This window comes from Mustela erminea, chromosome 19 (assembly GCF_009829155.1).
Source record: "Mustela erminea isolate mMusErm1 chromosome 19, mMusErm1.Pri, whole genome shotgun sequence".
Lineage (NCBI taxonomy): Eukaryota > Metazoa > Chordata > Mammalia > Carnivora > Mustelidae > Mustela > Mustela erminea.
In genome coordinates this window covers 1,027,697-1,048,566 of record NC_045632.1, presented here as the reverse complement: position 1 = coordinate 1,048,566, position 20,870 = coordinate 1,027,697, and the positions used below count along the sequence as shown (strand labels likewise).

Genomic DNA, 20,870 nt, shown 5'->3' with positions numbered 1-20,870 from the left:
TAACCACAGGACCATTTTCATAACAGCAATATCTACTTTTTGGCTGAAGTGTTTGAAGGTAAATTAGAGACGTTATATTCTTTCATCCCCAAATATTCCAGGGTGCATCTCTAGTGATAAAAACATTTCCCCATATGACCACAACACCATTATCCCTCCTAATAAAACTAACAAAAATCCTAACAATTAGGGCGCCTGGGTTGCTCAGCGAGTTAAGCCTCTGCCTTTGGCTCAGGTCATGATCTCAGGGTCCTGGGATCCAGGCCCACATCGGGCTCTCTGCTCATTGGGGAGCCTGCTTCCCCCTCTCTCTGCCTGCCTTTCTGCCTACTTGTGATCTCTCTCTGTCAAATAAATAAATAAAATCTTAAAAAAAAAAAGACTTCCAAGAGGAAAAAAAAAAAAAACTCCTAACAATAATTAACGATCAGCCACAAATGTCCCATCAGGACAAGTTGTTGTTTGTTTTTTTTTTAATTTTATTTAAATGCAATTGATTAACATACAGTGTATTATTACTTCAGAGGTAGAGTTCAGTGTTTGGTCAGTTGCATACAACATGCAGTGCTCATCACATCAGGTGCCCTCCTTAATGAAGCCCGTCACCCAGTTACCCCGTCTTTCCTCCAGCAACGCTCAGTTTTTTTCCTCGAGTTCAGGGTCTCTTATGGTTTGTCTCCCTCTTTGAGTCTATCAGGACAAATATTAACCAGAGAGCAGAGGTCCTTCCCCCAAGGTCCCACAGCAGGGGGAGGGAGAATTAGAATTTGGTGTATGTGTGTGTGTGTATTTTTTTTGACACAACAAAATATATTTTATTTCAATTATACTAGTACAGGAAGGTGGGGGGAATGCTCAGCACCAGCTGCTAAAGGCCACAGGGGCTGGTCCGGACTGCTGTTAGCTTACCAGCCCCTGTGGCATCTGTACGATCTTCGTCCCTGCGACCCTGGGCAGCTCTAGGAAGATGTGTCTGTTGCAGTCACCGCTTGGTGCTGTCTGTATCCGAGGCCAGCCTCTGCTGCAAGGACTTCGCTTGGCGCTGCAGGGTGTCCATCAGCAGGCCCTGCCTCTGGCTGGGACTCTGGCTCTGGGAAGTGAGCTGTGGAAGGCCACTGAGTTTGCACCCTGGCAGCCTGGAGACAGCTTTGACAGCGGCTACATGAGTCAGAGCGGAGCCGACCCCCCCCCCCTCCTGGCCGCGCCCCGGCAAAGGAAGTTTTTGAGGAGGAGGGGTCAAGGGCGGGGAGGTGGAAGCACCCACGCATCTGGGGCTGACTCGCTCTTTCGCAAACTCTCTGGGAGGAGCCCCGGGGGCACAAAACTGTCTCCTTCCCCGGGCCAGACTGAGAGGTGCAGGGAGCCACACGGACGGTATCTGCTGCCAGACATGGGCCGCCCGAGGCTGCTGCCGCTGCTGCTGCTCTTGGTTCAGACCTGCGTTCCGGGTAGGGACTGGACACCCAAACACCTGCGCGGGGAACTGGGTCCTGAACACAGAGAAGAGGGGAGGGGCGGGGGGCTCGGAGCTGGAGGAGTGGGAGGAGGGGGCTCAGTCCCCAGCCCTCCCCCTCACGTAGCGATCCTTCAGCCGTCTGCAGCCCCACACAGCAGAGTACCTGGCAAGCAGTAGGTGCTCAGGAAGTAAGAGTGGAGCGAAGGCACTGAACAGCAGCCACCGTGGAGTGCGCTCTTCATTTCGGGCGCTCCTCCAAGCCCCTTCCCTGCAATTTCAAACTGGACAGGCAGAAGCATTCAGCCCTGTTTCACGGAGAAGGAAACAGGTTCAGAGCGGTAACCTCCATCCAGTCCTGGATTAAGTGGGATTCTGGCCTCGCGGGCGCGTCCCATCGCTCTCTCCACTCGCGCGGGGCTCCCCGCCACCCCCCGCACCGACCCAGCCCCTTGAAAGACAGGGAGCAGCGAGCCTCGTTTTACAAGATCTAAATAGAGAGGCGGACCATCGCAGAAACAGGGGCTGGGGATCCAGGCCTTGTCCCCGGAGGACGCTTCTCTTTCACTACCCCCCAGCTACCTGCTCAACTCCTTTCCTAGGAAACGTGCGGGAGAGGGTTGAAAAGCCAGAGGAAACGAAGAAGGAACTGAGTCAGGGCGGGGCGGGGAACAGGGGCTTGCGGGGCGGCTCAACCATGAATAACCCGGAACGGTCTCCGGATCTTTCACGGCCGAGAAAGAGTAATGACTCCAGGAGACTGCGAATTTGGGGTGGGGAATGGACCCCAGCAGGGTAGGCCGGGGAGGCAGGTAAAGGTGTTGGGGCGGGGGGAGCGGGCAAATTTATGACCACAGGAGGGGCTAGTGGGCGGGGCTAGAACCTCGGGAAGAGCTGGTGGGCGGGGAGAGAACCTTGGGGGAGGCTCCTGCAATTGGGGTCAGAACTTCCCGAGACCTCATGGGTGAAGTTAAAACTTTGGCCTGGACTCTTGGGAGGGGAGAGAATGTTGGGGAGAGGCTATGGAAAGGGGTAGAGTCTGGGGGCATTAATAGGGGGTATAGTCAGTGGGGATCACCAGGAAGTGGGGTAAAGATCACCTGTAGATCAGGTGAGGGTGGAACGCCCGTAGGAGAGCTTGCGAAGCAGGATAGACCAAGGGCCGGTGGAATGGGGGAAGGGAAGTAAATGGGAGCTGGGTTAGAATATCCAGATGGACGGAGAGGGTGGGGATTGGACTCAGGATGGGCCCGGCACTGATACACAATTCAAAGGAAAATAAGCCAGGGCGGGACTTTAGGGAAGGATTGTGGGAGGAGATAGAATTTTGGCGTATGGGGTATAGGTAAAATGTGAGGTTAGAGATAAACCGGAAGTTCTGCTGACCCAAAGCCCGTGCTGGAACCGAAGGGCGGACAGAATGTGGAGCACGAACCTGAATGCACAAGGCGTGGAGACTTGGTCCTGATACTGTGGCATGAAGGGGGGGATCCCCCACTGGAAGCTATAACAATCTCTCCTCTCCTCCCTCTCCCCGCCCCCACCCCCCAGCCTCCTGGAGCCTGCAGTGCCTGCTGTGTGGGAGGACCGGGAAGTGCCAGGTGGAAGAGTGTGCCCGTGGCCAGGACCTCTGCAGGACCACGACCTTGCGCATATGGGAAGGTGAGCTCCCCACCTATACCACCACAGGGAACTCAAGCGACCAAGAAACCTTATTTCACCAGCAATCAGGGAAATGCAAAAGAAAAAGACAAATGGACCCTATTTCATACCCATCAGATAAACAAACTTTTTTGAAAATCCGACAAGGTGGGATGGATGAGGATTTGGAGCTACAGCCCCTGTTAATGGGGATAAATTCGTGCATCCACCGGACAGAGCAATTTAGCAAAATCTAGTACAGATAACGATCAGCATACCCTCCAGGAGGCAGTTCAACTTCTAGGAAAAAAAAAACCAAAACAGAAGAACCTTAGACACAGGTATAAGAATGTTTTTGGCCGTTATGTTTGTGATACAGGTTAGTCATCAGTGGAGGAGAAACATTATGGTATAATCACACAGTGGAATGCCTCACGGCAGTTTAAATGAAGGAACTTAAGCTGTAGGTATTCAAGTGGACACATCTCAAAAATCCAGGTTGAAAGGGGGAGAAAAGCATGTTTCAGTGTATGATACCTTTTACTATAAATAGTCTATAATAATATACAATAAATAGTGTAGAAATAAATAATAGTATACATTGTTATGTGTCCCCAGTGTGAGAATTACCTGTGCCAGTGGTTGCTTCTGGACAGGGCATAAGGGGAATGGGATTTGGGGGAGTGAGCAGGGACAGAGCAGCAGAACTCTGTCTTTTAAGTTTTAAATTCTTTAAAAAAATATATCTGAAACAAATAGAGCAAAATTTTCTAATAGTTTATAAAATTTGGTGATGAATGCACAGTACTTATTGCATCATTCTCTTGTGCTTTTTGGCAAGCCTGTAATATTTGCCTTTGAAAATTCCTGTTAGAGGGATCTCCCTGCTAAAATCACTCAGCTGGGAGGGAGAGATAGATGGATCCAGACAGCCTCGGCAATAATGCGGTCACTAAGAGAGAACAGGCTCGCCGTGGTGGGAGAGTGAGGAGGGGAGACAGCTGGACCCCAAGAGAGGAGGCCTGGCAGGGATCAGCCCTGGAAGTGGGTGACCTTAGGACCGGGAGCGTCGGGCTTTTTGGGCCCAGGGGAGCCTTTGGGGTGACAAAGATGCATTCCTCCCAGGAGGTGAAGAGCTGGAGGTGGTGGAGAGAGGCTGTGCCCACCCCGAGAAGAGCAACAGGACCATGAGCTATCGGACAGGCACGCAGATCATCACTCTTACAGAGGCCCTTTGTGCTACCGACTTGTGCAACCAACCCAGCCCTGGTGAGTTGGGCAGCCCTCATCCTCCCTGACTCGTCACCCGTCATTCTCCTGGTCCCATCCCACCACATCCCACCAGCCCCTTCTCGCAAATGCCGATTTAAGAAAAAGACTTGAAAAGGCTCAGGTTCTCCAATTCCCGCGGGAGAGGGTGGGAAGTCACGGCTCCGTGTTGCATGGTCGTGCGTGCAGTTTCCTCTTTCAGAGCCTGGTGAGGAAGGAAGTTGGTTAAGGCCAGGCCAATCCCAGTGAGGTCACTGAGCAGACCACCTACGTCAGCCCTCTTTCTCATTCATCCATGCTGACCCCAGACTTTGCGTCTGTCTGTTGGCGGAGACTGACTCAGATGTTGATTTTTAAGGAAGTGCCAAGAGAAGGGACACTGGCTTCAGCTTTCTGTTAGATGTGCTTTAGGAAAGCACTGATAGTCGAGTCTAAGTAACTCTTCTAATCATAGATAATATTCAGAAAAAAACTTTTTAAAGATTTTTTCTTTATTTATTCAACAGACAGGGATCACAAGTAGGCAGAGAGGCAGTCAGAGAGAGGGGGAAGCAGGCTCCCCGCTGAGCAGAGAGCCCGATGTGGGGCTCAATCCCAGGACCCTGAGATCATGACCTGAACCGAAGGCAGAGGCCCAACCCACTGAGCCACCCAGGTGCCCCAATATTCAGAAGATTTAACATCAGTCAAGGCATTGACCAATCAGAACCCTCCTGGAGCCCCCTCTTTAGCTGATGGATCTTGGAGACATAGGGCTCTATAGAGAGTTGGGAGTGGTCAGGGGTCCACCACCAAGCTTGGGGCAGCCACTGTCAATTCAGTAATTTAGTAAGTGGTAAAGTGATAACAGCCCCCATTTCTCAGGCCATTTTTACCCCACCTGTGGTTACTGGGATAGTTGGTTAAATCACATTCTGTATTTGCATGATCCTGGGGATACAGAAGTGACCAAGACAGCTTTGGGGCCTTACCATGGGCTTACAGTCAGTGGGGTGAGTGGGGGTGACGGACCCAACACCAAACAGTGACTCCTCCAATTATAGTCAGAGCCAGGATGGGGAAGCAGAAGCAGAAGGGTCAGGACCATGAGACCTCTGGTCTTAGAGGGCTCAGAGCTGTGGTCAGGAAGTACAGTCCAGAATTTTCAGGACTGAGATAAGGGAAACAGCAGCCAGAGTGATCAGGGCTGGCATGAATGAAGAGTAGGGGCTGTGGGACCCTCGGAGAGACACTGGACTCAGGTCAAGGAAGTTTTCCTCCAGGAAGCAACAGATAAGCTGGATCTTGAGAAAAGAGCAGGAGTCAAACTGTGGGGAAAAAAAAAAAAAACAGTGGAAAGAGTTTTCTAGGAAAAGCAGTGGACACCAAGGCCCAAACGTGGCTGAAAGTGGTATGGCTGGAGGAAAGAAAAAACAGAGGAGCTGGTGAAATTGGCAGGGTCACATTACACAGGGCTTTCCAGGTTATGGTGAGGAATATAGACCCTATGGGCAACAGGGGGAGGTCATAAAAGGGTTGAGTTTTTCTTTGTTTGCTTTATCCTGGAGTGCACTTTCTAATTCACACTGTGAAGGGGAAATAAAACCCAAATAAGAGATACCTTTGCTAGATGGAGAAGCCAGGGTTAGATAGAGTCTAGGGCTGCCAGAGCGTCTGGAAAATGAGAGGTAGAGTCCGGAAACGTATAGCACCACAGAAAAGGGAGTCCCCAGATCTGCAGATTTCCTTTAAGTTATTGGCAAGCTGTACGTGCATGGGGTGGGACTCCAAGAAACTCAGCAGAAAATAGTATCTGGGAATCTACAGAACTGAACGAGAATTCCGGCAGGCATATGATGCTGGGGAAAACAAAGTTGCCAGGTTGGAGAGAGAGGACTTGGTAACCACACCACACTTAACTCTGAGACCATACCCTAGGCGTAAGGGCAAAACTGAAAGAGACCCCCCCTAAAGATGCCTACATCTCATATTCAGCAAGAAGAAAACCTAACCTTCTTGGGAAGAAAATAACATTATTTAGAGCCTTTCCAAATTCTCATTGTGGTATCTGGCATCTAATCAAAACTTACAAGGTACCCAAAAGAAAATTGAAAGGACCAATTAACAGGACCCCTAGAGACAAATCCAACAGTAGAAACTTAGAATGATTCAGATAGTGGAGTTATTAGACAGAGAAATTTAAAATAGCCATGATCCATATAGTCCAAAAAAATAGAGGAAAGGATAAACTTTGGCAGAAATGTGGAGTCCGTTTTTGTTTTTGTTTTTGTTTTTTAAGAGTCAAACAGGAAACACAGCATAGTGACTGGAATTAAGAACTTGATAGATGTGCTTCATAGAGACCAGAAGCAGTGGGGCAAAAGGATTAGACAATGAGAAGACAGGCAGTAGAAGTCTCCAGAATGGTGCCTAGATGTGGAGGATCAAGGAACCTGCCAGGTTTCTGCCGTGGGGGACTGAATGGGACCACATGACAAATATAGAATTGAGGAGAGAAGGACTAGTTTAGAGAAGATGGAGAACTTCCTTCGGGGCAGGTAGAGATGCAGGTGTTTGAGGGATGGTCAGGGGGCCTCTCCAGAGGCAGCTGGGTGTACAGGCGTGGAGCTCAGAGAGAAGTCCTGCCTGCAGTGAGTTTCCAGCCGACACGTGGAAATGAAGCCAAGTCAACAGATAACATCCCATGGGAGAGAATGTGCTCCATGTGAAATGAAAAGAGCCTGCGACAGAACCCCGAAGATCACCCACATTTAGAAGAGCAGCATAAGAAGTAGAATTCATGAGGGGACCCAAGGATGGTATAATGGCAGTGACGGCACTCCATGTTTCCTTTTCGTGGAAGTTCGTGTGAGAAGACATGAGTTGTTGGGACATTTTAATTATTTTTCTTTAGGGTTGGGGAAGATTTGGCCTTGGACGTAAATGATTCGCCTAATTCCAGCAGCTGGCCTGAGTTGAGGGAGTGGCTGAGACAAGCCCTCTCCCTCATGTAGTACTTGGCCCCAACTCAACTTGGGTATTTGGGGTCAGGAAGGGGAGGGCATGCCAGGCTTCAGAATGGTCTGAGTGAGCCAAGGCCTGGCCAGGGAACTCTAGTGTTTCCAAGGGCAAATAATTCACCCCCTTGGCCTGGACTAGGAGGTGCGAGAGGCAGTGTGATCACAGATTAATCAAGACAGGCTTGGATCCTTGACACATCGGGTAGTGCATTAATTACCTATCACCTCATCACAGATTGTCCCAAATCTTAAAAACAAAAATGAGCAGGTATTATTTCACAAAGTTTCTGAAAATCAGATTCTGAAGAGTCTGGAAGTGGCTTAAGGTGGTGGTTCTGGATCTTTCATGAGGTTACAGTCAAGACGCCAGCGGAGCTGTCGTCATTCCAAGGCTCCCAGGGGAGCTTTACTCACATGGATGGACCCCTCCTGTGGCTTGGACAAAGGCCTCGTTCCTTGCCACATAGACCTCACCATGGGGTGTTTGAATGTTCTAGCCACATGACAGCTGGACGCCCTCCAGACCAAGTAATCCAAGAGAGAGCCAGGAAGAAGTTGTGATGCCTTTTATGACCTAGTGCAGGAGTCATACACCATCATTTCCACAATATCCCATTAGTTACACAGGTCAGCCCTATTCTTTGTGCGTGCGTGCCAGGAAGCGGGGGTCACCGGGGGCCGTCTCAGAGGTTGGCTACCACAGAGAACAATAGCAGGGTTTTAAACAATCTTCATTCATTTATTTAACAAATATTTACTGAATGTCTTCTCTGGCTCTGGCCCTGTGCTGGTGGTGTTGGACACAGTAATGATTGAGACAGCTCTGGCTCTACCTCCTGGGGCTCAGAGTCCAGGCAGACAGGGATGACCCAGAGTGGGTGTGGCTGGGGTTGGGGCGCCCCAAGGGGCACACTGATCCAGTCTGGGAGGTCAGGGAGGACTTCTTAGAGGAGGTGAGATTTGAGATGATGCCCGAAGAATTAGTAGGAGCAGATGAGGAAAGTAGGGAGCCAAGGGAGCAAGGGAGTGCATTCTAGAAAGGCTGGATGCCCGTCAACATGCACATTCAGGGGCTGTGGGAAGTCAGAGGGAGTAGAGTCTGAGGGGCTAGTGGAGGAAGGTGAGGCAGGAGAGGTGGCACAGACCCAGATTGGTGGACATTGAATGCCACATGGAGTAGCTTGGATTTTATTCTGAAGGCACTGGGGAGCCACGAAGAGATTTTGAACAGAGCACAGGCAGGGCCAGATTTAAATATTAGAAACATCCTTCTAAGAGCCTAGATATCCGTCAACAGATGAATGGATAAAGAAGATGTGGTATGTGTACACACACACACACACACACACACACAATGGAATATTATGCAGCCATCAAAAAACCAAAAATCTTGCCATTTGCAGTGACATGGATGGAACTAGAGGGTATTATGTTAAGCAAAATAAGTCAATCAGAGAAAATTATCATATGATCTCACTGATATGAGGAAAACAAGACAGAGAATCACAGGGGAAGGGAAGGAAATATGAAACAAGACGAAACCAGAGAGGGAGACAAACCATAAGCATAAGAGACTCTTAATCTCAGGAAACAAACTGAGGGCTGCTGGAGGGGAGGAAGTGGGAGGGATGGGGTGGCTGGGGGATGGACACTGGGGAGGGGATGTGCTATGGTGAGCGCTGTGAATTGTGTAAGACTGATGATTCACAGACCTGTACCCCTGAAACAAATAATACATTGCATGTTAATTTTTTAAAAAAGAAGAAAAAGAAACATCTTTCTAGGGCCATCTGGGGATGCACTGGGTAGGGCTGGGGGGTAAGGGTGGAAACCAGGAGGCCAGAGAGGAACCTGGCATTGAAGGAGTTCTGACCTGGTCATGGGGCTGGAAAGGAGGGGATGGATGCTAGAAAGATTCAGGAGGTGGGATGGGCAGGGCTTTGATGATCGGCTGAAAGTGAGATAAGGAGGAATTGATGCTACGGTGAGTCTTCAAGGGAGCTAGAATTCCAGAACTCTCCCCATGGAGTCATCCTCCTGCCCCTCCCCAAACAGGTCGGACTTCCACCTTTCCCCGAACCCGAAACCGTTACCTCGAATGTGTTTCCTGCGCCTCCTCAGATCTGAGCTGTGAGAGGGGCTGGGATCAGAGCCTACAGTGCCGCAGCCCTACAGAACAGTGTGTGGAAGTGGTGACCCACCGGAGCCTGGAAGGTGAGCTCCAACCTCACAGCACCTCCTCCCCCAAGACATTGCTTCTCCCCAAGGCTGCCCTTAACAATGACCCCAGAATAACAAGGACTTAAAGGTGGAAAGTTAGGGCCCTCACACACAAAAAGTCTAGTGATAGGAAGTCCTGGGCCACTTGGACAATTCTACAGTCACCAGGAACCCAGATGCTTTCTCATATCTTGTATATTGCTTCCATTCTGAAGATTGCCTCATAGTCCAACATAGTCCAACATGGCTTCAAATCTCATGTCCAAGTTCCAGGAAGGAGAAAGAGGAAAAGGAACAAAAAACAGAATCCCCTCCTTTTGTGAGGGTTCTCCTTTCTTGAAGTCCCATAAAACCTTTCTATTTATATCACATTGGCCAGAACTTAGCCACATGATTATACCTATGGAAGCTGGAAAATGTGTTTGGTTTTGGTTTTTGGGGTTTTTTTTTTTTTTGGCCTAGATATATGGCTGCCCCAAATGAAATGAAGGTACTATAATGAGCAGTGAGGCAGGAAATGAACAGATGACTGCAGTGGTGGTGGGCAAAGCCAGTCTCAGCCCCTGAACAACCTGACCTCTCTCCTCTGACCCCCACAGGCAGTCCAAGGGATGAGCACCACACCCGCGGCTGTGGCAACCTTCCGGGCTGCCCGGGCCCCACCGGCTTTCACAACCACCACACCTTCCACTTCCTGCAGTGCTGCAACACCACCAAATGCAACGGGGGCTCAGGTGAGGGGCAGGGGACCCATGCAGTGTATGACCTGGGGTCAGGGCAGGGAGGTGTACCCGGGCTGTGGCCGCTCCTCTCTAGGTGTCTGTCTCCTGTGAAAACCCCTCCTCAAAGAAGGTTTCTGTGGAAATTCGATGTGCCCATCCAACTTTTACCAAAGACCCACGCTTTATACTTCCTTGAATCCTTTCATGCTCATGGTCCATGCCACCGGTCCCCCTTTCCACACCTGCCTGCTACAGCCAGTGCTCAACACAGCAAGAGTGACTTCTTACAAATGTAAACCAGAGCACGTCACTGTCCTTTTTCAGGCACTCCAGCAACTCTTCCTTGCTCTCAGAATAAAATCCAAAGACCATCCCAGGCCCTATGTAATCTGGCATCCGTCTGTCTTGTGGTCTACGCTGAGTTTCTGCAACTGCCAAACTCCATCCTGCCTCATGGCCTTTGCACAACCAGTACCCTTCACCAGGAACACATCTTCCCCAAGAGTTTATCTGGCTGGCTGCTTCTCATTCGTTAGGTTTCAGCTTTAAAGTACCGTCCGCAGGGAAACATCCCTTGTCCCTCCCCGCCACTATAATCTCGCTCCTTCGTGTTATTCTGTCTCTATAAACCAATACTGTCCAATGGAACTTTCCACGGTGATAGAAACGTTCTCTATCCATACTGTCCAATATGGTAGCCACTGACTCATATGGCTATTGTGCACTTGAAATGTGAACTGAATTTTGAGTTTTCATGAATACAAATTCATTTCAGCATAAATGTAAACCGCCGCAGTGCCTAGTGGCTACCACGTTGGACAGTTGGACAGTGTAGCTCTAAGTGGTAAGTGCTGTAGAGCAGGGACGGTTCCCTCTTCCACAGCTGCTTGCCACATAGGATCAGATAGGGGCTCAGGAGGGGCGGTGAGGTGGTACAATAAAGAATCCCCCAGAAGGGGCGCCTGGGTGGCTCAGTCAGTCAATCATCTGCCTTTGGCTCAGGTCATGACCTTAGGGTCCTGGGATTGAGTCCCGCATCTGGCTCCTTTCTCAGCGGGAGTCTGCTTCTCCCTCTCCTTCTACGCCCTGGTCTGTGCTCTCTCTCCCACTCTTATTTGAGATAGATCTCAAATAAATTAAAGCTTAAAGAAAGAAAAAATCACCCCCCCAACCACCAAAAGAGTGCTGTTCCAATCCTGACCACAAGGTGGCTCCATGACATCTCAGGCTGCGAGGTGACAGTTTTAGGGGAGGTAGGACAGGGAAGGACAGCCTTCACCTCACCTGCCCGCACCCCCATACTAATTTCCTTGATTTTTGTGTCACTTGTCTTCTCCCAAGTCGTGGAGCTTCAAAACCTGCCTCTGAATGGCCTCCAGTGTTACAGCTGTGAGGGAAACAGCACCCATGGATGTTCGGTGGACGAGTCTTCCCTGACCGCCTGCCAAGGCCCCATGAATCAATGTCTGGAAGCCACGGGCACTAATGGTGAGCCCTTCTAGGAGGACGGGAGAGAATGCTTGTTGCCGGGGAGGGTTGTGGGCCACAGGTGGACTTCACGGAGCTGGGTCTACCTGTGGAGAAGGTAGGACTTACTTCAAGAGGGTGCCAAGTGTCCTCAGGAATTGGGACTTCGTTAAGAAATGGGCGTTCCAGCCACAGAAATGTGGACTTTCCGGGGGGGGGGGGGGGGGCGGGGCGACTTCCACGAGGGGGTGCGGCTTCCCAAAAGGGGGGTGGGACTTCCTGTGGCCATGGCGGGCTTCCATCCTGGGCCATACGGGGCTCGTCTCGTCTGTTCCAATGGTTCTCAAACTTTTTCATCCAGGAATTCCTTCATGCTCTTAAAAATTATTACTTATGTCAGTTATAGTTATAGATATTTACTGCGTTAGAAGTTAAAAATGAGATATTTTAAGATGTAAATTATTAATTTATTTGTTATTTATGTTTTTAGAAAGTGGGAGACCCCGTGAGTGGGGAATGGGGAGAGGGAGAGAGAGAATCTTTTCTTTTTCTTTTTTTTTGGGGGGGGGCGAGTGGGGGAAAGAGAGAATCTTAAGCAGGCTTCAGCGTGAAGCCGGACTCGTGGCTTGATCTCATGACCCTGAGACCATAACCAAGAGTTGGACACTTAACAGACCGATCCACCCAGGCACCCCTATTAATTTATTCTAAAAGAAATTGATTTAAAATAAAAACATAAAATAAAACCTCATTCCATATGAACATAACATATTTTTTACTTAAAAAAATGATATTTTCCAAAATGAAAACATTTAACAAGAAGACTGGCGTTGTTCTACCATTCTGCAAATCTGTTTCACGTCTGGCTTAATAGAAGACAGCTGGATCCTCATATCGGCTTCTGCATTCAGTTGGCTGCAAGCTCACACGTCCCAGGGTTTCTGGAACCCCCCACCCCCCGCTGTACACTCACACGAGTGGAAAAGTCGAATGATGCTTTAGCATTATTAGAATTATTTTTACTTCTGGGTTCCCCCAAGAAGGGTCTGGGGGACCGCACTTGAAACTGCTGCTTTCTTCAGGTAGCATCCACCACCAGGTGGCAGGTCACCCAGTGAGCACTGCAGACCCAGCCCCAGGAGCTGGGAGTCTCAAGCAGTCTTCTCTCTCCTCAGGGCTGGGCAACCCCATCTACACAGTACGAGGCTGCGCGACCCCCTCATGGTGCCAGAGTCTCCATGTGGCTGAAGCCTTCAGCCTGACCCATCTCAACGTCTCATGCTGTACTGGAACCGGTTGTAACAGTGCTCCCCGGCTTGGTCCTGCCCACCTCAGCCTCACCACCACCCTGCTTATAACCGCCAGACTATGGGGAGGCACTCTTCTCTGGACCTGACCCCCTCATACACTCCCCCTACCCTGGCTGGATCCAGGGGAGCCCTTTGCCCTCCCCTTAGCTCCCAGCCCTTCAGACTTGCTGTGTTACCTCAGGCCAGTGTACTGTTCTCTCTGGGTCTCAATTTTCCCAGCTGTCTCACAGAGTTGGAGAACCAGAGGAGAAAAGCTGGAGAAAGACTGCAGGCCAGCAGGAGAGGTCTTGTTATGTTAGCGTTTTTGTACCATTGTTGTTATTATTAATTAATATTTGTTTTATTTAATATTTTATACTTAAATAAAGATTTTTGTACCAGTGAACTGAGGAAGGCCTTATCTTCTCTACTCTGTAGCATCTCTCTTTGGGAGGATGAATGGGGAGGCATCTTTCATCCAGCTCCTGGAATTAGTTGTCACATTGTAGGACCCTAGCATTTAGGGCCCCACCCTTGGGAGCAGTTGTCCATGGGCTTCCATCCTAAGCTACCTCCACATCTGTTTCTGGGCTCCAATTCACTCATCCAAGCACTAACCTTCCTGTCTCTCCTCCCAAGCTCCAAAGGTCAAGACTGCTCTGTTGTTCCAGGGAGAGGCATCTGCATTTCCTAAGGGGCTCTGAGACCCTCAGATGAATGGGAGGGATAATCTGATGGCCAGAACTCCCTAGGGGCCCTCCACTGAGGAATCAGACAGGACTACCCTTCCTCTGATGACTGCCCTGGCAGGAGATAAAGGCAGGGCTCTTTGTCCTAGGATGCCTTCAGACTGACTGAGAAAAAGACAACTCTCTGGGGCACCTGGGTGGCTCAGTGGGTTAAAGGCTCTGCCTTCGACTCAGGTCATGATCCTGGAGTCCTGAGATAGAGCCCCGCATTGGGCTTTCTGCTCAGCGGGGAGCCTGCTTCCTCCTCTCTCTCTCTCTGTCTACTTGTGATCTCTGTCTGTCAAATAAATTAAATAAAATCTTTAAAAAAATTTTTTTAAATAAAAAAGACAACTCTCGTTTCCTTGACACTCTTGGGGCACAATATTGAAGAATTCATGTTTCCTCTGATTTGCTGAGGCAAGCCCAAAGAGACCATATTACGTTCCCCAGGACCCTATGGCTAATGAAGAAAAGGATAAGACATCTTCCATGGTATATGGGGGCAGGCAAGGGACAGGTTTCTTTTTAGGACCTCCTCAAATCACATTAACATAGGGTCACCACGGCGCTTCAAGAGGTGGGCTCAGTGTCTCTGCCTCTCGAACATGAGTGGCTCTGGGACTGCTTTGACCAATAGAATGTGGTGGAAGTTATGCCATGGCACGTTCCAGGAGGCTTTAAGAAACTGGCTCTGGGGAAGCCAGCTGCCATGTCGCAATCCTGCGCAGAGAGACTGTCGTGCTCTGGGGACGCCCACACTACTCAGGCATGGATGCCACATGGGGAGAGAGCCCCAGATGTTCCATCCATCTCAGCCCAGACACCAGACAAGTGGGTGAAGGGGCGGCCCTAGACGTCACACCCCCACCAGATGTAACACACAGGAGCGTCGGGAAGCCTGGCTGTCTTCAGTTTTCCGGGACCGCCATAGTCACTACCAACTTTCATACTAGGGGGCTTCCGGCAACAGAAATGTATTCGCTCAGAGTTTTGGATGCTAGAAACTGAAATCAAGATGTTGGCAGTGCCATGCTCTTTCCGAAGTTGCTGGGGGAAGGATCCTTCCTGGCCTCGTCCTGGCTTCTGGGGGTTGCTGACAATTCTTGGTGTTTCTGGGCTTGCAGCCACGCAACTCCAATCTCTGCCTCTGTCCTCATGTGGCCTTCTTCTCAGTGAATCCCGCTGTGTGGTTCCAAACCTCTCCCTGTCCTTATAAGGACACCAAAGCATTGGATTTAGGGACCCACCCTAATCCGGGGTGACCTCATCTTAATCTCATCCGCAAAGACCCTATTTCCAAATAAGCTCACATTCATAGGTCCTGGGGGTTAGAACTTCAGTGTATAGGGTAGCGGGGGGCAGAATTCATTCCACAAGCTCAGTCAGCAGCCAGAGCCAAGGTTTCAATATAGCCCCCTGTGAACCATCCCCCCCCACCTCCAGCTGTTCCAGCCCCACCTTGGGCCGGGGTCCATTGTGGAATAGATAACACTCTGATCCTGCTGTGCCTTGCTCAAATTCTTGACCCACAGAATCATAAAATAAAAAGGTTATGGTTTCACACCAATGAGTTTTGGGGCATTTTTTAATGCTGTGATGGTTAATGGGAATAGTCATTTGTTTGGTAGTTTGCGAACTCTCCCCACTATAATCTCCATAAAGGGCAAGACCTTTATTTCTTCACTACTACTGATGCGCGGTACCAAGATGAATAATGCCTGGAACATGGCAGGTAATTAAGAAAGAAAGGAGGGAAAGTAGGACCGAAGGAAGGAAAGATCACATCTTTAGTATCTTAAAACAAAAACTGGCTAGGGCTGTATCTGTCCTGATGTCCTACAGCAGAGATGAGGCCAAGATAACATTTTCTGAACTACTCTACAATTAAAATTGAGGGTAGTTTCTCCCCTTTCCCATGGTTGTCTACCACAGAGGTTGGAGACTTGGATTACGTCCACCACGATGCCCTCCAGCAGAGACTAGAAGCTAAGAATACATTTCCCATGATGCCTTACAGCAAGCGTGGAGGCTGGGACTGCATCTCCCATGAGACCCTGTGGCAGAGATAGGGAACTAGGATTACATCTCCCAGCATGCCCTCCAGTGAGGATCAGAGGCTTGAAATACATGTCCCACAATGTCTTCCAGCAGATATTTTGAGGCTCAGGATACATTTCTCATAATGTTCTACACCAGAGCTTGCGATCAGGACCTCATCGCTAATGGCTCCCAAGTTTTTGTTCAGGGATTTCGGTCGCAAGAAATAAAATCCGTTTAAGCTGACTTAAGCAAAACGACAATGTTATTGGAGGTTTAGAGTCCAAGCAAGAGCTAGGTCTCTTGGCCTCATGAGGGACAAGAAAGAGAACTGAAAAGCTGTGTGAAACCAAGGTTGTCTCCCTTTTGCAGAATCTCTGTCTCTGTCTCTGTCTCTCTCCTCTTTCTCTCGCTGAATGTGTGGTTTCCCTCATGGGCTTCCACTTTATTTTTCTGTCTCCCCACAGACCCCCCACCCCAGCTTCTTCTACTTCACACAGAGTAGCCAAATATGCCCTTGAAATGTCAAGTACCAAGAACTCTTTGGGTCCCAGTTCTAAAACTTGAGCTAGCAGATAGACTCTGATGGGGTCTAGTTGGGGTCAGGCCTCTGGCTCTGACCCTCTCTGCTATGCCAGGGAAGTTCACCCCTAAGTCAGGAAGCTAGTACAGTTGTTCAGGTCATGAACAGGCATCTACTGTCCTTGCAATTCCCGTGGTATGCAGCCCGTTTAGCCTGAGCTGGGAGAGCAAACTCCGTGCAGGATCCTACCACAAGGACAGGGTACCAACTGAAAAAGTGAACTGTCATTTGGAGTATTTTAATTTGCAAGCAGGGCGGTGTCCCTGTATTCTATATGAATCAGAGGCAACACAGAGGCCAGGGATGTGTGGAACAGGACACCCAACTCAAAATGCCTGGAACAAAGAAGAAATTGATTATTTAAATGACAAGAGATCATGAGTTAGGGCAGTTTTTGAGTTGACTAATTCAATGTTTTCTGCTATGCCCTAAAGGGTCCATTCAGTCTTGTTCCACCTCATGGCCCCAAGATGGCCGCTGCAATTCCAGACATCACACCCACATTCAGAGGCAATAACAAAAGGCCATCTCTTCTTGGGTCTTTCCTTTTTAACAAAGAAAGCTTAACCCAACCCTTCCAAGCCAACTTGCCCTCACATTTTATTTTTCTGGTTTCTTTCATTCACCTATGCCTACAACAATTGCTGGCAGGGGGCAGGGAATCACCATATTGAGCAAAATATACTCAGATCCCACTCCTGAGGCTTCCTTCACATCATCTGGCTATTAAAAAAAGGTAGATGCTTGAAAAAAATCAGGATTCTCTTAAAAGAAAAAGGGGTGTGGGCACCTGGGTGGTGGAGCCAGTTAAGCCTTTGACTCTTTGTTTTGGCTCAGGTCCTGATTGATGGCGGGGTCATGAGATCAAGCTCTGCATTGAGCTAGCTCTCAGCACAGAGTCCGTTTCAGATTATCTCTCCCTCTACCTCTGCCCCTCCTGCTCTTGCTCTCTCTCAAATAAACAAAGAAGGGTACCTGGGTGGCTCAGTCAACCGTTTAAGCGTCTGCCTTGAGCTCAGATCATGATCTCAGGGTCCTGGGATTGAGTCCTACATCGGGCTCCCTGCTCAGTGGGGAGCCTGCTTCTCTCTCCCTCTGCTTGCTCTATTTATCTCATAAATAAATAAATAAATAAATAAATAAATTTTAAAAAATAAAAAAAATAATTAATCATTTAAAAAAAGGAAAAGGGGGGAGGGAATGTGTATTAGGAAAAAAAAAAGAAAACCCACCCAGTCTTCCTTCCATAGATGGAAAGACCCAGCTCTTCTTTCTCTTATGCGCCTCCTTTACCCTCACTGCCACACTCACAACACTTCGGTCACCAAAATGTGGGGGAGTTTCCCCACACCCCTCAGCTCTCTGGGACATGGGCTGAATGTCCTACCACTGAACTCAACTTTGACACGATCTACCTGCACAATCTACTTGGAGATGGCATCAGACCCCACAGACGAAGGTCTCAGTCCCACAAGCACACTCCTCTCCTCACTTCAGATGTCAGTCACAGGGCCAGGCTGTCTCCTGTGCTTCTGAGCCACCAGTTAAAAATCAGAGGTTCCCAGGGTGCCTGGGTGGCTCAGGGGGTTTAAGCCTCTGCCTTCGGCTCAGGTCATAATCTCAGGGTCCCGGGATAGAGCCCTGCATTCTCAGGGTCCTGGGATGAGGCCCACATCAGGCTCTCTGCTCAGCAGGGAGCCTGCTTCCTCCTGTCTCTCTCTGCCTGCCTCTCTGCCTACTTGTGATCTCTCTCTCTGTGTCAAATAAATAAATAAATAAAATCCTAAAAAAAAAAAATCAGAGGTTCCCACCCACCCCCACTGCCGGGTTGGGTTAATTTGCTAGAGTGGCTCCCAGAACTCAGGGAAACAGTTTGCTTACGTGTACCAGTTCACTGTAGAAGGCTAGGACAAAGGATACAGATGAACATCTAGACTGAAGCGAGGCTAGAGGTGTAGGGCAAGGTATGTGGGAAGGGGCATGGAGCTTCTCCAGGGGGAGCACTTTCCCAGCAACTTCATGGGCTCACCAACCTGGAAGCCCCCTAAATCTTGTAACTTTTGTGATTTAAGGAGGCTTCATCCCATAAACATAATCATTCTCTAACTCCGTTTTCCACCTTTCTCCTTTCTCAAGAGAATGGGGGCAGGGCTGAAAATTCCAAGCTTCTAATAAACTATTTGCTCCTTCTGGTGACCAGCTCTCATCCAGGAGACGTCCAGAAGCTCACCCAGAGTCACCTCATTAAAATAAAAGACACTCCTATCTCCCAAGGAAATTATAAGGATTTCAGAAGCTCTGTGCCGGGAACCAGGGCAAGAGACCAAATACATATTTCTAGTATCTCCCAGAATGATATTGAGTAAACAACTAACAAAGTCTGCACTATCCCAACATTTTAAAAATTCAAGAATGGTCAACACAGGGTGCCTGGGTGGCTCAGTGGTTAGGCCGCTGCCTTCGGCTCAGGTCATGATCTCAGGGTCCTGGGATCGAGTCCCGCATCGGGCTCTCTGCTCAGCGGGGAGCCTGCTTCCCTCTCTCTCTCTCTGCCTGCCTCTCTGTCTACTGTGATCTCTCTCTGTCAAAAAAATAAATAAATAAAATCTTTAAAAAAAAAAAAAAAAAAAAAAAAAAGAATGGTCAACACATGGTGTGCCCATCCCATCTATCCCCCCATAGCAGGGCCAGGAGGGGGTTCCCCAGTATCATTTCTGTTTTAAAAAACTGACACCTCTGGCCTGAAGGTGGGGGGAGCCTGTGATTCATGTCTAATTGAATCAGCATAATCTCATCCCCTGACCATTGATATCGGTTCAGTGATAGGCAGATGGCATCATCTATGCCAATGAAACCCAATGAAAGGTTTTCTAGAAGTTTCCGGGGGAAGTTATTTCCCCACTCTGCTAGAGGAGTTTCTTAAAGATCTGCTCCCCCTTTCTATCTTCCCCTCTCAGTCTCCTTCAGTCTGGCTCTCTCCATCTGTTTTGCTTTTTGTCTCTCTGCCCCTCTCCAGATGAGAAGGAAAGGTGCGGCCCCAGGCATACTTGCCAGACATCTTGCAACATGAGGGCAGCCATTTACCCTTAGGACAGAGAGACAGACAGGCCATGCTGACAGGTTTTTTTTTTTTTTTTTTTTTTTTTAATATGTGACCCAATTCTCATTCTCTTAAGCCACTTGGGTTGGGTTTGCTGTCACTTGCATGAAAACTCTAATGGATAAAGTACCCATTAGGACAGGATGGGGTCAGGACCACCACTCTCCTGGTGTCCTCAGAAGGGAGAAATGGTAGGTCCCAAAGAAGACAACTGAGAATCAAACTAGTATCTCCTGGGTATTGATTTCCCTTCAGCGGGAGCAGGAGACATTGATTAGAGTCATGGGCAAGGAGACCTATAGGTTCCTACCCCCTAACCCAGTATCCCACATCCAGGTCAGACACCTCTCTTGCACCTATCCTAAGACAGAAAACATGAGGCTTCTTTCCCTAGTTTACAGAAGAGTAACCTGAGAATGGAAAAGGAAAGGAGTTGCTTGGAGCTGTGGTCCTGGGGACACAGAGGATGATGGGAGATTTGGTCTGGAGGACCGTGAGGATCCTAGGGTCCTGAGGACTTAGGGATTGATGGGAGTTTGGGTCCCAAAGACAGGATGCTGGGAACTGGACACTGAGGACAGAAAGAGGATCTGGAGCTGAAATCCCCTGGTGGGACAGGATGTAGACTGTTTTGGTAGTGGCGGGGATAAAGAGTAAGAATTTTCATAGTATATCTGTTTATCTGATTGTCAAAAGGGCATGGGAGAGGTTGAGATCTCCTACCTTCCAGGGTTTCTCACTCTTTCTGGGTCCTATGGGTGATAAACTTGGCCCAGGTCTATGATGTCCCACAGAAGTAGGCTAAGGGAGACCCACTTCCCAGGAGGGAAAGGGGACCCAAGTCTGGAGGGGTGATGGACCAAAATGGGAAGGGCACATAGAGAGAGGGGGACGCAAAGAGATTAGGGCAAGAAGAGCAGGGAAGCGAGGTGGGGAAGCTGGTTCCTAGGGCTTGGGAAGCGTCCACAGGAGCCTCTCCCTCTCTGGGGCTCGGGACTCAGGCTTCCTTCCAGCTGGTTCGCTTTCAGGGGCCCCTTTTGGGAGATGATGCATGATGTGGAAACACTGGATTCCCGGGTCTGGAAGGGTGTGGCCTGACCCCAGCCCCGCCCAGCCCTGCCCCGGGAGTTCTTGGACCTGCCCAGGCACCCCTCTGCTGTCTTCCCGGATCTCGAGGTGGCTCAGTTCACAACCTGTCATGTGACGCCTTCACCTTCACTCACCTGTCCGCAGAACACACCTCTCACATTCACCTTTCCCACAAAACACACCTCCTCCCTCGGTGCTCACACCCTCACACAGCGCTCCCCTCCGCACTCCCCAAACCTTCACACACAGCCCTCACGGTTACTTTCCCCT

General features: G+C 49.4%; 1 protein-coding gene across 5 annotated transcripts; it reads left to right on the top strand.

Moving 5' to 3' along the window:
• Nucleotides 1-1,256: 1,256 nt before the first annotated feature.
• PLAUR (plasminogen activator, urokinase receptor) lies at nucleotides 1,257-13,466 on the top strand. 5 transcript variants are annotated; one of them, XM_032325725.1, is made up of 7 exons: nucleotides 1,258-1,448; nucleotides 3,005-3,115; nucleotides 4,220-4,363; nucleotides 9,484-9,576; nucleotides 10,182-10,316; nucleotides 11,646-11,792; nucleotides 12,947-13,466. In XM_032325725.1, the coding sequence occupies exons 1-7, from the start codon at nucleotides 1,391-1,393 to the stop codon at nucleotides 13,165-13,167; spliced, it is 909 nt and encodes a 302-aa protein (XP_032181616.1). In that variant the 5' UTR covers nucleotides 1,258-1,390; the 3' UTR covers nucleotides 13,168-13,466. The 5 variants fall into 5 exon arrangements, with proteins under 5 accessions (XP_032181617.1, XP_032181616.1, XP_032181615.1 ...); XM_032325724.1 differs by having other exon boundaries at nucleotides 1,260-1,448; nucleotides 9,418-9,576; XM_032325727.1 differs by lacking the exon at nucleotides 1,258-1,448 and adding an exon at nucleotides 1,473-2,226 and having other exon boundaries at nucleotides 9,418-9,576.
• Nucleotides 13,467-20,870: the final 7,404 nt, after the last annotated feature.

Excerpts from the sequence above, each read along its gene's own strand:
- PLAUR (XM_032325727.1), top strand. The coding sequence starts at position 2,151 with ATGAATAACCCGGAACGGTCTCCGGATCTTTCACGGCCGAGAAAGAGT. Across the intron at positions 3,116-4,219 it reads GACCTTGCGCATATGGGAAG|GAGGTGAAGAGCTGGAGGTG; the intron begins GTGAGCTCCCCA and ends CATTCCTCCCAG. Across the intron at positions 9,577-10,181 it reads GACCCACCGGAGCCTGGAAG|GCAGTCCAAGGGATGAGCAC; the intron begins GTGAGCTCCAAC and ends TGACCCCCACAG.